At 38.7% G+C, this 15,790-nt stretch overlaps 1 protein-coding gene across 1 annotated transcript in view; it reads right to left on the reverse strand.

Annotated features, from left to right (window-relative positions):
• Nucleotides 1–15,790, reverse strand: part of LOC308638620 (zinc finger protein 124-like) — a gene marked incomplete at its 3' end in the record, with an annotated part of 74,602 nt that overhangs the window by 51,997 nt on the left and 6,815 nt on the right. Inside the window, exon 2 of the mRNA XM_081276240.1 lies at nucleotides 3,243–3,369. Within this exon, the coding sequence (XP_081132366.1) occupies nucleotides 3,243–3,369 (127 nt within the window). The remainder of the gene's footprint in view (nucleotides 1–3,242; nucleotides 3,370–15,790) is intronic.

The following is a 15,790-nucleotide window of genomic DNA, read 5'->3' on the forward strand; positions in this document are numbered from 1 at the left end:
TTCCTGAGACTCGAGAGGCTGATTCTGAAGAATCAATGTTGGAGGCTAGCCTCAGCACCTTAGGAAGACCCTAAGAAACTCAGCAAGTCCCTGTCTCAAAATAAAATGTAAAAAGGAACTGGAATGTAGCTCAGTGTATAGCACCACCAGACTAAATCCCCAGTGGATGGATGGATTGATTGATCTCTCTCTATCTCACACATACACACATACACACACACACACATTTTCAGCAGTGTGAGCCTCTCTTGTCTTTGAGGATGACATGAAATATTGATTTACCATATTTCACATTCAAAGGATTTTTCTCCAGTAAACTTCCTACATGTATATGAGTGAAACAGTAATAACAGAAGAGTTTGCCAATTGTTTTCATGCTTACGATTTCTATGCAGTATGTGTTCTTTCACATGTGTGAAGCAGACAAGATGTGCCAAAGGCTTCTCCACATTGTTGACATTCATTGGGCTTTTCTCCAGTATACATTCTTCCGTGTCTGTGAAGGTCACTGCTTACATTCCTAGGGCTTCTCTCCAGTATGAGTTTGTTCATGTGAGTGAAGGTGAGAAGACTGACTGAAGGCTTTCCCACACTGCTTACATTCATAGGGCCTCTCTCCAGTATGAGTTCGTTTATGTATCTGAAGGTTATAGGCAGCAGTAAAGGCTTTTCCACATTGTTCACATTCATAGGGCTTTTCTCCGGTATGCATTCTTCCATGTATGCGAAGATGACGGGATGAAGCAAATGTTTTTCCACATTGTTGACATCCAAAGGGTTTCTTTCTAGTATGTGTTCTTCCATGAATCTGAAGGCAATTAGATGTAGCAAAGGCTTTTCCACACTGCTTACATTCATACAGCTTCTCTCCAGTGTGTGTTCTTCCATGAATCTGAAGGTGACTAGTTCTAGCAAAGGCTTTTCCACACTGCTTACATTCATAGGGCTTCTCTCCAGTGTGTTATTCCATGAATCTGAAGGTGACTAGATCTAGCAAAGGTTTTTCCACACTGCTTACATTCATAGGGCTTCTCTCCAGTATGAGTTTGTTCATGTGAGTGAAGGTGAGAGGACTGAGTGAAGGCTTTCCCACACCACTTACATTCATAGGGCTTCTCTCCAGTATGAGTTCTTTCATGTATGTGAAGGTCACCAGATCTAGCAAAGGCTTTGCCACACTGCTTACATTCATAGGGCTTCTCTCCAGTATGCACTCTTCCATGTATTTGAAGTTGACTGGATGTAGCAAAGGCTTTGCCACACTGCTTACATTCATAGGGCTTCTCTCCAGTATGCACTCTTCCATGTATTTGAAGTTGACTGGATGTAGCAAAGGCTTTGCCACACTGCTTACATTCATAGGGCTTCTCTCCAGTATCAGTTCGTTCACGTATCTGAAGGTAAGAGGAAGCAGTAAAGGCTTTTCCACATTGTTGACATTCATAGGGCTTCTCTCCAGTGTGTGTTCTTTCATGGCTCTTAAGCTTATAGGATGCAGCAAAGGCTTTTCCACATTGTTTGCATTCATAGGGCTTCTCTCCAGTATGTATTCTTCCATGTTTATGAAGCTGAGAGGATGTAGCAAAGGCTTTGCTACACTGCTTACATTCATAGGGTTTCTCTCCAGTGTGAGTTCTTTCATGTATGTGAAGGTCACCAGATCTAGCAAAGGCTTTGCCACACTGCTTACATTCATAGGGCTTCTCTCCAGTGTGAGTTCTTTCATGTGTGTGAAGGTCACCAGATCTAGCAAAGGCTTTGCCACACTGTTTACATTCATAGGGCTTCTCTCCAGTGTGAGTTCTTTCATGTATGTGAAGGTCACCAGATCTACCAAAGGCTTTGCCACACTGCTTACATTCATAGGGCTTCTCTCCAGTATGTGTTTTCTGATGTATTCTAAGTAATCTGGGATAAGCAAAGTCTTTCCCACATACCTTACATTTGAAATGTGCATTCCCTGTGTGTGTGATCCTGTGCTTTTGAAGACTTGTGTGTGAAATAAAGGTTCGACCATCTTGTTTACATTCATAGAGTTTCTCTCCAGAATGAGTTCTTTCATGTCTTCTAAATAAAGAGGAGAAATGAAAGGCTTTCCCACATACCTCACATTGAAAAGGTTTACCTCCACTGTGTGTTATCATGTGTCTTTGAACACCTGGGAGAGAAGAAGAGGCTTCACCACATTGTTGACATTCATAGGGTTGCCACCCAGGATGAGTTTCTTCATGTCTTTGAATGTCATTGGAACAACTGATGACTTTCCCACATACTGTACTTTCACATGGTCTATCTCCAGTTTGTAACAACATTTGTGTGTGAACACTTCTGAGAGAAACCAGAGATTTCCTATATTGTTTAAATGCACATGGATTCTCTTCACATTCTTCATGCTTATAGTATTTGTGTCCAGAGTGAGATGTGATGTGCCTATGAAGGAATGAAGGACATATGAAATCTTTTGCACACATAATGAAGTCACATGGATTTAATCTATTAAAATTTGTCTTTGTTTGATTAAGAATTGGAATCAATTTGAAGGTTTCCCCACACTATTCTGTGGGGAAAGTTTCAAGTTTACCATAGGACTTCTTTGAAGAAGAAGTGACCAGCACATAATTGATATCTAACTCATTCACAGTTTTCTATTTATTTATAGGTCTTTACATTTCTACCAACATCACATGAAGGCTAGATTTTCTGACTTGTTAAAGTTCCCTGAAAATAAAGAGATTGAAAGGAAACAATCCTTTGTAACACAGCTTCTCTATGGCTATTATTCACATAGTCATATTCACATATGCAATTTCATACTACTTTTTGCATGTCAAATACTTTGAAAAGACTGAATACCTGTTACAGATAAGTATGTATTTCTGGTAAAAAATATTATAAGAATAAATACATTTCCAATTATGCATACTTCTACGGTTGGTTTACTTTAAAAATTATATGACAGTTCTCAGATTCCCTCACGAATTCCTCTTGTGAGTACAGTTACCTTAGGTTGCTTCCACAGTTTTCAATCTGATCTTCAGTGGTCTTGTCTTCCCACTTGTTTCCTAAAATGAGACAACATAACAATCTTTATGAATATTTAGGAGCTAGAAATGCTTTGCCAAATTGTAGGTGCCATTTATGCTTCAATAATTCATCAACTGATTTCCTTTTCACCTTCTACATAAATGACCAAAATAAACATGAGTTCTCGATTTGATTAATCTTAAAACCATCATTGTTACCTATAGAAGCCAGGTTTCTGAGGACTTCCAGCATCACATCTCTGTAAAGGTTCTTCTGGGAAGCATCCAGAAAAGCCCACTCCTCCTTGGTGAAGTTCACAGCCACATCCTCAAAGGTCACTGAGATCTGAAGTATACCACAAATGTATATACAACTCCAAGACACATAATTATGAAGATATCCAACATACAGAACAAGGACAGAATATTAAAAGCTACGAGAGAAAGAAGGCAGATTACATTCAGGGGTAAACCAATTAGGTTAACGGCTGATTTTTCATCACAGACGTTGGAAGCAAGAAGATCCTGGAACAACGTATTTCAAACACTGAAAAATAATCAATTCCAACCAACACTACTGTATTCAGCAAAATTAAGCTTCAGATTTGACAATGAAATTAAAATATTTCACAATAAACAAAAGTTAAAAGAATTTGCAGCCAGAAAACCAGCACTGCAAGTCATTCTGAGCAAAACACTACAAGAAGAGGAATTGAAAAACAGCACCCAAAACTAACATTGGGAGGTAACCCAGTAAAGGGAAGAACAAAAAATATAACCAAAAAGGAAATACGAGCCATATTAAAATAAATACATAAATAAGCATGTCTGAAAGTACAAACAATATATCAATAGTAACCTTAAAAGTTAATGCCTTAAATTCACCAATCAAGAGACAAAGGCTAGTAACCCAGATTTAAAAAATGAATCCAAGAATATGCTGCCTTCAGGAGACTCATATGATAGGAAAAGACATACACAGGTTGAAAGTGAAAGGCTGGGAAAAATCATACCACTCACATGGTCCTCGGAAGCAAGCAGGAGTGGCCATACTCATATCAAATAAAATCAACTTCAAACCTAAGTTAATCAAAAGGGATAAAGAAGGCCAATATATACTGTTAAAAGGAACCATCCACCAACAAGACATAACAATTATCAATAAGTATGCACCAAACAATGGTGCTGCAACATTCATAAAACAAACTCTCCTCAAGTTCAAGAGTCAAATGGACCACAACACAATAATTATCAATGACTTCAACACACCGCGCTCTCCTTTGGACAGATCCACCAGACAAAAGCTGAATAAAGAAACTGTAGAACTCAATAACACAATTAATAACCTAGACTTAACTGACATATATAGAATACATCAAACATCATCAAATGGATACACATTCTTCTCAGCAGCACATGGATCCTTCTCAAAGATAGACCATATATTATGCCATAGGGCAAGTCTTAGTAAATATAAAGGGGTGGAGATAATATAATGCACCTTATCTGATCATAATGGAATGAAACTGGAAATCAATGATAAAAGAAGGAAGGAAAAATCCTGCATCACCTGGAAAATGAACAATATGTTACTAAATGATCAATGGGTTACAGAAGACATAAAGGAGGAAATCAAAAAATTCTTAGAAACAAATGAAAATACAGACACAACATATCGGAATCTATGGGACACAATGAAAGCAGTTTTAAGAGGGAAATTCATTTCCTGGAGGTCATTCCTCAAAAAAAGAAAAAACCAACAAATAAATGAACTCACACTTCATCTCAAAACCCTAGAAAAGGAACAGCAAAACAACAGCAAATGTAGCAGAAGGCAAGAAAGAATTAAAATCAGAATGGAAATCAATGAAATTGAAACAAAAAAAAACATTGAAAAAATTGATAAAACTAAAAGTTGGTTCTTTGAAAAAATAAATAAGATTGGCAGACCCTTAGCCATGCTAACGAAGAGAAGAAGAGAGAGAACTCAAATTACCAACATATGGGATGAAAAAGGCAATATCACAACAGATACTACAGAAATGCAGAAGATAATTAGAAATTATTTTGAAAACCTATATTCCAATAAAATAGAAGATACTGAAGATATCGATAAATTTCTTAAGTCATATGACTTGCCCAGATTGAGTCAGGAAGATACACACAATTTAAACAGACCAATGACAAAAGAGGAAATAGAAGAAGCCATCAAAAGACTACCAACCAAGAAAAGCCCAGGACCGGATGGGTATACAGCGGACTTTTACAAAACCTTCAAAGAAGAATTAATACCAATACTTTTCAAATTATTTCAAGAAACAGAAAAAGAAGGAGATCTTCCAAATTCATTGTATGAGACCAACATCACCCCGATACCGAAACCAGAGAAAGATACTTCAAAGAAAGAAAACTACAGACCAATATCTCTAATGAACATAGATGCAAAATTCCTCAATAAAATCCTGACAAATCGAATACAAAAGCATATCAAAAAAATTGTGCACCATGATCAAGTAGGATTCATCCCTGGGATGCAAGGCTGGGTCAATATATGGAAATCAAGAAATGTTATTCACCACATCAATAGACTTAAAAAAAACACATGATCATCTCGATAGATGCAGAAAAAGCATTCGACAAAGTACAACATCCCTTTATGTTCAAAAAACTAGAAAAACTAGGGATAACAGGATCTTACCTCAACATCGTAAAAGCTATATATGCTAAACCTCAGGGTAGCATCATTCTGAATGGAGAAAAACTGAAGGCATTCCCTCTAACATCTGGAACAAGACAGGGATGCCCTCTATCACCACTTCTATTCAATATAGTTCTAAATACACTGGCAAGAGCAATTAGACAGACGAAAGAAATTAAAGCCATAAAAATAAGAAAAAAAGAACTTAAATTATCACTATTTCTGGATGATATGATACTATATCTAACAGACCCAAAAGGATCTACAAAGAAACTACTAGAGTTAATAAATGAATTCAGCAAATATAAAATCAACACGCATAAATCCAAGCCATTCCTGTATATCAGCGCCAAACCTTCTGAAATGGAAATGAGGACAACCACCCCATTCACACTATCCTCAAAAAAAAAAAATACTTGGGAATCAACCTAAGAAAAGAGGTGAAAGATTTATACAATGAAAACTACAGAACCCTAAAGAGAGAAGTAGAAGAAGACCTTAGAAGATGGAAAAATGTACCCGGTTCATGGATATGAAGAACTAACATCATCAAAATGGAAATATTACCCAAATTTCTCTATAGGTTCAATGCAATGCCAATCAAAATCCCAAGGGCATTTCTTGTAGAAATAGATAAAGCAATTATGAAATTCATATGGAAAAACAAAAGACCCAGAATAGCAAAAGCAATTCTAAGCAGGCAGTGTGAGTCAGGTGGTATAGCAATACCAGAGTTCGAACTATACTACAGAGCAATAGTAACAAAAACAGCATGGTACTGGTACCAAAACAGGCGAGTGGACGAATGGTACACAATAGAGAAAACAGAGACCAATCCACAAAATTACAACTATCTTATATTTGATAAAGGGGGCTAAAAGCATGCAATAGAGGAAGGATAGCATCTTCAACAAATGGTGCTGGGAAACTCAAAAAAATTAACAATAAGAAAACAAACAAGGGCTGGGGATGTGGCTCAAGTGGTAGCGCACTCGCCTGGCGAGCATGCGGTCCGGGTTCGATCCTCAGCACCACATACAAAACAAAAATGTTGTGTCTGCTGAGAACTAAAATAAGTAAATACTAAAACTCTTCTCTCGGGCTGGGGATGTGACTCAAGTGGTAGCGCACTCGCCTGGCATGTGTGCGGCCCGGGTTCGATCCTCAGCACCACATACAAAGATGTTGTGTCTGCCAAAAACTAAAAAAAAATAAAATATTAAAATAAAATTCTCTCTCTCTCTCTCAAAACTCTTCTCTTTCTCTCTCTCAAAAAAAAATAATAACCCAATCAACAAATGGGCCAAAGACTTGAACAGACACTTCTCAGAGGAGGACATACAGTCAATCAACAAGTACATGAAAAAATGCTCACCATCTCTAGCAGTCAGAGAAATGCAAATCAAAACCACCCTAAGATACCATCTCACTCCAGTAAGATTGGCAGCCATTAGGAAGTCAAAAAACAACAAGTGCTGGCGAGGATGTGGGGAAAGGGGTACTCTTATACATTGCTGGTGGGACTGCAAATTGGTGTGGCCAATTTGGAAAGCTATATGGAGATTCCTGGGAAAGCTGGGAATGGAACCACCATTTGACCCAGCTATTGCCCTTCTCCGACTATTCCCTGAAGACCTTAAAAGTGCGTACTACAGGGATACTCCCACATCGATGTTCATAGCAGCACAATTCACAATAGCTAGACTTTGGAACCAACCCTGATGCCCTTCAATAGATGAATGGATAAAAAAAAATGTGGCATTTATACACAATGGAGTATTACACAGCACTAAAAAATGACAAAATCATGGAATTTGCAGGGAAATGGATGGCATTAGAGCAAATTATGCTAAGTGAAGCTAGCCAATCCCTAAAAAACAAATGCCAAATGTCTTCTTTGATATAAAGAGAGCAACTAAGAACAGACCAGGAGGAAGAGCAGGAGGAAAAGACTAACATTAAACAGAGACAGGAGGTGGGAGGGAAAGGGAGAAAAAAGGGAAATTGCATGGAAATGGAAGGAGACCCTCATTGTTATACAAAATTACATATAAGAGGTTGTGACGGGAATGGGAAAACAAAAACAAGGACAGAAATGAATTGTAGTAGATGGGGTAGAGAGAGAAGACGGGAGGGCATGGGAGGGGGGATAGTAGAGGATAGGAAAGGTAGCAGAATACAGCAGTCACTAATATGGCATCATGTAAAAACGTGGATGTGTAACCGATGTGATTCTGCAATCTATAATTGGGGTAAAAATGGGAGTTCATAACACACTGGAATCTAATGTATAAAATACGATATGTCAAGAGCTTTGTAATGTTTTGAACAACCAATTTAAAAAATGAGAAAAAAAAAAGAAAGAAAGAACTCAATGACCTAAAAATGTCACCATGGGCTGGAGATGTGGCTCAAGCAGTAGCACGCTCGCCTGGCATGCGTGCGGCCCGGGTTCGATCCTCAGCACCACATACAAACAAAGATGTTGTGTCTGCCGAGAACTAAAAAAATACATATTAAAAAAATTCTCTTCTCTCTCTTTAAAAAAAAAAAAAGTCACCTTGTCCAAACAACAGCCTTACAAAGTCTTATAACTCTCAAAACAATCTTCTTAATAAACAGCAGGCACTACTTTTCTAAGTCTCACAGCAACAATGAATGTCCAATGATTGTCAAACTCTTCTTAACAGCAGCCGGTTCACTACCATAATATACATTCATGAGACACATACCAATGTTGTGCTCAAGGACATTTTGATCAAGGGTGGGCCACATAGGCAATGATCGTCTGTAGTGAAAGAGATTCATCGTGCCTGTAGCAATGGTGGTGCAAACAAACCTAAGGCAGAAGCTCTTCCAGAGTGTGGTAAAGCAACAAGTTTGTAGCCCAGAATTCTGAACTATCCCACACAGTCTGCGTGTGAAAGAGGCCACCATTCACATCTGTAAGCATGATATGATGTCTGCACAGTGAAGGAACAGACAAAAAGAAAATGTCCCTGCCACTTACACAGAAGCATACTCAAGGACTGAAACCATACAGAACCACCCCAAACAATGAAGAATCCACAATTACCCTCAGAGACATCAGCCCAACTCTGTCAGGGCAATGATGCAGACAGGAGGGCTTCATTGACCTTCAACCAAACGGGAAGCACACTGAGGTCTCAGGGTCACAGCAACACTCCACAGGACATAAACCACACCCCTATGAGTGCACCACCAGTGAAATCCCATGTATGCTCAAAGAACATAAGAGCTAAAGCAGAAATCAGATCAGAAGAAGCTGAAAGGCCTCCAGGGAAGGGGACATGAAACACAGGGCTCTGAACAGACACAGGACAAAGAGGTGACTCAAGAGAAAAGGTGACCATTTTGAAAGAAAAAAATATAAAAGTCCATCATAGGAAATTCATAGAGAACACCAGAGGTGGCACTGTATTGGTATCTAAGTCATCAAACACACATTTCAGAAAAGAACAGCTAAAAGCAACCAATGAAACTGCCGCTTCAGAAAACCAGAGAAAGAAGAGCAAGGTAAACCTAAATTAACCACAGGTAGGTTGCTGCAGTCTGGCTGGGCACAATTCAGGAGCCACTTGTCAAAGGAAACAAACTTCATTTTTAGAACCACACACGCCAAACAAAAAAGCTCCTCAGGAAAAACCTTCAGAGCCCAACTGCCACCACCAGCTTCCCACAAGCCTCTCAACATTCCCCACTCCTCCTGCTCTTGAGGCCGATTGGCGGGGTCATGTGGGCCGAGCCAAAAAATCCCCCAATGCGCAGCTCCGTAGTCTGAAAGGGCAGGGAAACGGCCCAATGAGCATTACCGCAGAGGAGCCAATCAGATAGAAGTTGCTGGGGCTGCTGTGAGCCAATCATCAGCCGGCAGCTGGAAGTTTGCTGGGGCTCCTTCAGCTGTGGCTCTCAACATCTCCCCCTCTCTGTTTAAACAACAAGCATGTGGCTTAGGGACCGTGCCTGCCTTAGGTTGTCCAATAGTACATATGGTCCTTACCCATTATCTTAGGGTGGTACCATTGCAATTGGATCTTACCTGTCACTGACTACCGGTCCAATATACTGCCACACCTGTGGAGAGGTCTTTGTACCAGCGGGGGGGAGGGGGGTAAGGTTCTTTGCCTCACCTCTGTTGGCCCCCAAATTTTAGCTGAACGATCATGACAAGCAGAAGGGAGGAAGATACACCAAGCCAATTGACGGCTCCTTTTGGAAAAATTGTACCACCGAAGACATCATCAGCAAAAATACCCCAACGCTACCACAAGTCACTGCACCAACAGATAGTTCACAATGCATACAGGTGAGTTCACAATGCATACAAGTGATACATAGTCCACGCAACTTCTGCAACCAACTCAGTGATGGCTATTGCAGAAGCTGTAGATTGGTTTTATCTTTGTCTTCACTGGCACTGGGATGAAGATAGGAATTCTGGCAATAATGGCTAAAGAAAAAATTATGTAACATTCCAGAAGGCACTCAAAGAAAACAATTTTCTTAACAATTTACATTGTATTCACCGGCACTGGGATGAAGATAGGAATTCTGGCAATAATGGCTAAAGAAAAAATTATGTAACATTCCAGAAGGCACTAAAAGAAAACAATTTTCTTAACAATTTACATTATCTTGAAGAGAATTATTAAATATAAAGAAAAGGAAAGGTGAAAGTAAACAAACAAATCTGTTAAGCTCCTTTTTTGTTCACATATTAAAACAATCCTCAACAGTTGTTTACCCAATTTAAAATAAACCATTTAAATCACGTGAAAAAAAAATATTTGGATCCATTTTTTCATGAGCGCTCATCATATATGATATATGGACATATGTACATACAAACATACAACATAAAACACAAGTGTGCACACAACACATAACATAATAGTAAAGGCCTTATAACTTTTTACAGGTGAAATCTCCATTGCAATGTTTAAAAACTCTATAGTCAAAAAATAGAACTGATCAGCAAAACATTAACCTAGGTCTGTATGAGCTCAAAAAACAAAATAGAACTTCATGATGTGGGAGGGCAATAATAAAATAGATATTGAAAAAAGGATCCTGGTTCTGTCAAAGATGTAAGGGTAGCCAAACTGGGGTTCTGGATATCAGCTGTTATGGATTTGAGCCAAATCATCTTCTTTTTGGTCTGTAGAAATCGCTTTAGATAGGGCTGGGGATGTGGCTCAAGCGGTAGCGCGCTCGCCTGGCATGTGTGCGGCCCGGGTTCGATCCTCAGCACCACATACAAAAACAAAAGATGTTATGTCTGCCAAGAACTAAAAAATAAATATTAAAAAATTATCTCCCTCTCTCTCGAAAAAAAAAAAAAAGAAATTGCTTTAGTTAATCTCTCTGGAATCCAAATCGGCTGCTGTTCTCCCTGTGGAAACACATAAACACACCCCCCGACTCCAGACAATTACTGGGTCAGGACCTTTCCATTGTCCTGTTAGAATATCCTTCCAAAGTACCTTGGGCTTATGTACATTTTTTGGACACATACGCCTTTCTGCAGCACTAAGCCCTGATGAATCCAAATTTTAAAAGTTTAGAGTAAAAAGGGTTATTTTAAGTTTAACTTTGGGGAATATATACCGCTTCCCAATTCCTTCTTTTTGCTTTAATAAGTACATTTTAATAGTTTGATGAGCTCTTTCAACTTTGCCTTGTCCCTGTGGATTGTATGGGATTCTTGTTATATGAGATATGCCAAATGTTGAGCAAAATTGCTTAAAAGAGGTAGAAGTATAACCAGGGGCATAATCTGTTTTGGAACGCCCACAGTGGCAAAATTTTGTAAGCAATGAGCTATAACGTCTTTAGTTTTTTCTCCAGCATGAAGGGAACCCATCAAAAATCCAGAAGAAGTATCAACTGTAACATGCAAATATTTTAATTTTTCAAATTCTGGCAAGTGTGTGACATCCATCTGCCAAATATGGTTAGGTATCAGTCCTCTAGGATTGACTCCAAGATTAACTTGTGGTAAAAAGGTCACACAATTTTGGCATTGTTTTATTATTTGTCTAGCTTGTTCCTTAGTTATATTAAGACACTTTTGTAAAGTATTAGCATTGACATGGAACCTTTTATGAAAATTTATAGCTTCTTCTAGTGTAGAGAAAATATGTATGTCATGTGTAGTTTTATCTGCTAAATCATTGCCCAAACTAAGGGCTCCAGGCAATCCTGTATGTGCCCTGATATATCCTATAAAGAATGGATCTTTTCTGTCCCAGATTAGACTTTGTATACTGGAAAGAAAAGAGAAAACAGTAGAGGAAGGGGAAATCCTACCAGCATCTTCAAGGGATACTATAGCATTAACTACATACTATCGGAAAATAAATTAAATACAGAATCTTTAAACATCACAAAAGCTTGTAATACTGCATTAAGCTCTACCTTTTGAGCTGATTGTTTGGGTACTAAAAATGTAAACGTTTGATCAGGGGTAACTATTGCTGCTGTACCATTATTTGACCCATCAGTGAATATATTTGGAGCATTCATGATAGGGGTTTTTCTTGTCATTTTTGGAAAAATTACAGGATGCAATGACCAAAAAGACAATACAGGATTAGATGGTAAGTGGTTATCAAATGAAACATTAGACTTGCACATGATTATTGCCCAAGTATTTAACTCATTAGCTAACTCATCAATTTGACCCATAGTATATGGAGTAATAATTTTATTGGGAGAAATTCCAAACACTCCCTTTGCTGCTTTTATTCCTTTGAGTATTAATTGTCCTACAGCCTCAGGATACCTAGTAAGAATAGTGTTAGGAGAATAAGATAAATGTATCCATAATAATGGACCTTCTTGCCAAAATACTCCTGTAGGAATATATTTTGTTGGTAGTACAATAAATAATAAAGGCAAACTTATATCAATTCTATCCAAATGCATATTTTCCATATATGTTTCAATGATTTTTAATGCCTTTCTTGCTTCAGGCATTAACATTCGGGGTGAATTTGGATATGATAGAACTTTTAGGATATCAAATAAAGGTCCCAACTCTCCTGTTGGTATACCTAGATAAGGCCTTATCCAATTTATGTCTCCTAATAACTTTTGAAAGTCGTTAAGTGATTTGAGTTGATCTACTCGTATTTGAATTTTTGGTGGACGGACCATGGTTGAGGATAATAGAACTCCTAAATAATTAATTGGAAAATTTAATTGTACTTTATCTATTGCTACCTCTAGATTATAATTTTTTAATAAGTTTGTGAGTGTGGCATAACATTCTAGCAATGTGTTTTTATCTTTGTGTGCCAATAATACATCATCCATATAGTGAAATATTTGTAGTTCAGGATTTTGATTTCTAAGTGGCTGGATTACTTTGTTAACATAAATTTGAAACATACTTGGGCTCTTAGCCATCCCTTGAGGGAGTACTTTCCACTCATATCTCTGATCTGGACCTTCATGATTCAGTGCAGGGATAGTAAATGCAAAACGTGGACTATCCTTAGGATGAATTGGAATTGAAAAAAAAACAATCTTTAATATCTATAACTAAAACATACTAAGTTTTTGGCAAAGCAGACAATTCACGAATCCCCGATTGAGCAGGTTCCATAATAACCATCTCATTATTAATGGCTCTTAAATCTTGCAATAATCTCCATTTACCAGATTTCTTTCTGATGACAAAAATGGGAGTATTATGGGGAGATACAGAAGGTTGTATATGTCCTTCCGCTAATTGTTGTTTGACTAGTTCATGGGCTGCTTGCATCTTTTCTTTAGTCAGGGGACACTGAGGAACCCATACTGGTCTTTCTGATTTCCAAGTAATTTTTATTGTCTTAGTGGCCCTTTCTGAAAATCCAACCCATGTCTGTCCATTCCTTCATCTATTTGTATTGGTGCTGCTATACCTTGTTCTTGTTTTTCTAATCTTTTTCCTTTCCTAAAACCTTGTCTAGTCATAATAGTGGGTGCATTTTGGTTGATGTTATTTGTTAATGTCAAACCTAATTGATCTAGGACATCTCGGCCCCATAAATTTACGGGAAGATGATCCAATACATATGGCTGTATAGTTCCTTCACATCCTTCAGGATCCTTCCAATCTAATACCATTGCACTTCTATGGGGATTAGTCACCACTCCTAGGCCTCGAAGCGTTTGAGTGGCTTGTTGTAATGGCCAATGTTTTGGCCATTCTTGACGAGACATGATGCTAAGGTCTGCACCTGTATCCAGTAGCCCATTAAATTCATGTCCTTGAATATTTAGTTTTAGCATGGGGCGAGAATCTAAATTTAAAGAAAGCATAGCCCAATCTACACCTGTGGAGCCTAATCCCTTGGAACCTCTTTCTACAGTACGACTGGAAAATTTGTCATGTAAGCTTGGTATTATTAGTAACTGTGCTATTCTATCTCCTGGTGAAATTACTGATATACCCTTTGGAGAACTGGCTATAATTTTTATTGCACCTTCATAACTGGGATCAATTACCCCAGGACTTATCATAAGTCCTTTTAGAGTAGAAGAGCTGTGTCCCAATAATAAGCCTATTGTTCCTTTGGGAAGAGGTCCTTTTACCCCTGTGGGAATGATTTGAATTCCCATCTCTGGAGTTAGTACTGATCTGGAGGAGGTGCAGATGTCCAACCATGCGCTCCCTATGGTTTGTCTGATGAGGGATCTGATGGACAATGTGTCCTGGGCACTACCCTGATGGAGTTGCTGGGTTCCTCCAGTGCTCCGTATATTTGTGGTTTGGGGCCCCGGAGCATTGGGAACCCCTGTCCATTTTTTGGCAATGGAGCCCGATGCCTTTCTCCATGATATCGTGGATAAACACCTGGTCCTTGTTCATTTTTTGATAATGGAGTACCCTCTATGGTGGTTTGAGAACGGCATTTATTAGCCCAATGTTTCCCTCTAAAGCATCGTGGGCAAATAGCCGGTATTCTACTTTTTTGATACCTAGTTTTGTTAAACCCTCCTCCTTTGGGGCAATTCCTTTTAAAATGTCCTGTTTTTTCACAATTGTAGCATGTTCTTGGCCTGGCATCTAAAGCCTGTTTTACTGCAGCTGCCACGACTTGCCCTTGTTCATTAATGTCTCTACATAATTTAATATATGTGTTTAAATCTTCATGTTTCCATGGTCTAATGACTTCTCTGCACCGATGATTCGCTTGCTCATAAGCCAGTTGTTTTATTAATGCCATTGCTTGTTCTGTATTCCCAAAAACTCTGGTAGATGTTTGAATAAGCCTATCTACAAATTCAGCATAAGATTCATTAACTCCTTGTATTATCTTAGATAATTGACCTTGTAAACCTCCACGCCCTTGTAATGTCTTCCATGCCCTAACCACATCTGCAGCAATTTGTGCGTATACACCAGGATCATACGCAATTTGTTGCTGCTGATCCGCATAAGGTCCCTTTCCTAACAACATATCTAGATTTCTCTGAGGATAACCAGCTGCTGCATTTTGCCTAGCCGTCTCCTTGCAAAATTCCTCATTGGCAACCTTCTATAACAGGTACTGTCCTCCATTTAGCACAGCTTTATATATATTAGCCCAATCTGCTGGCGTCATGTTCAAGTTGGTAATGGATTCGACCATGCTTACAGTGAAGGGTGCTTGAGGACCATAGGTTGTTACAGCCTCTTTTAGCTGCTTCACTTTTCTGAAATTTAAAGCATGGTGAATTCGCTGCCTTCCTGCCTCAAATACAGAGCATGTTAATGTTTGAGATCCTGTCTCAGGATCCCAACTATCTACTGCGGGGGTTGGGGGCCTCCCAGCATATGGAGGTGGCCTTGTTGTTTGGTCAATTACATCCTCTGGTGATAGAAAGGTGTTAGTAGCAGTCTCCTGTAGAGGTGGTGCTGTTGATTGGACACTTACGCCCTCTGGTGATAGAAAGGTGTTAGTAGCAGTCTCCTGTTGTAACTTTCCTCCTGATGGCTTTTTCTGCTTTACACTTTCTTTCTCTGACTAGCTTAAGAGGCCTTTGGACTAAGCAAACAAGATACCAACATCCACAA

Source organism: Spermophilus citellus, assembly GCF_964194105.1.
Source record: "Spermophilus citellus genome assembly, chromosome: 19".
Lineage (NCBI taxonomy): Eukaryota > Metazoa > Chordata > Mammalia > Rodentia > Sciuridae > Spermophilus > Spermophilus citellus.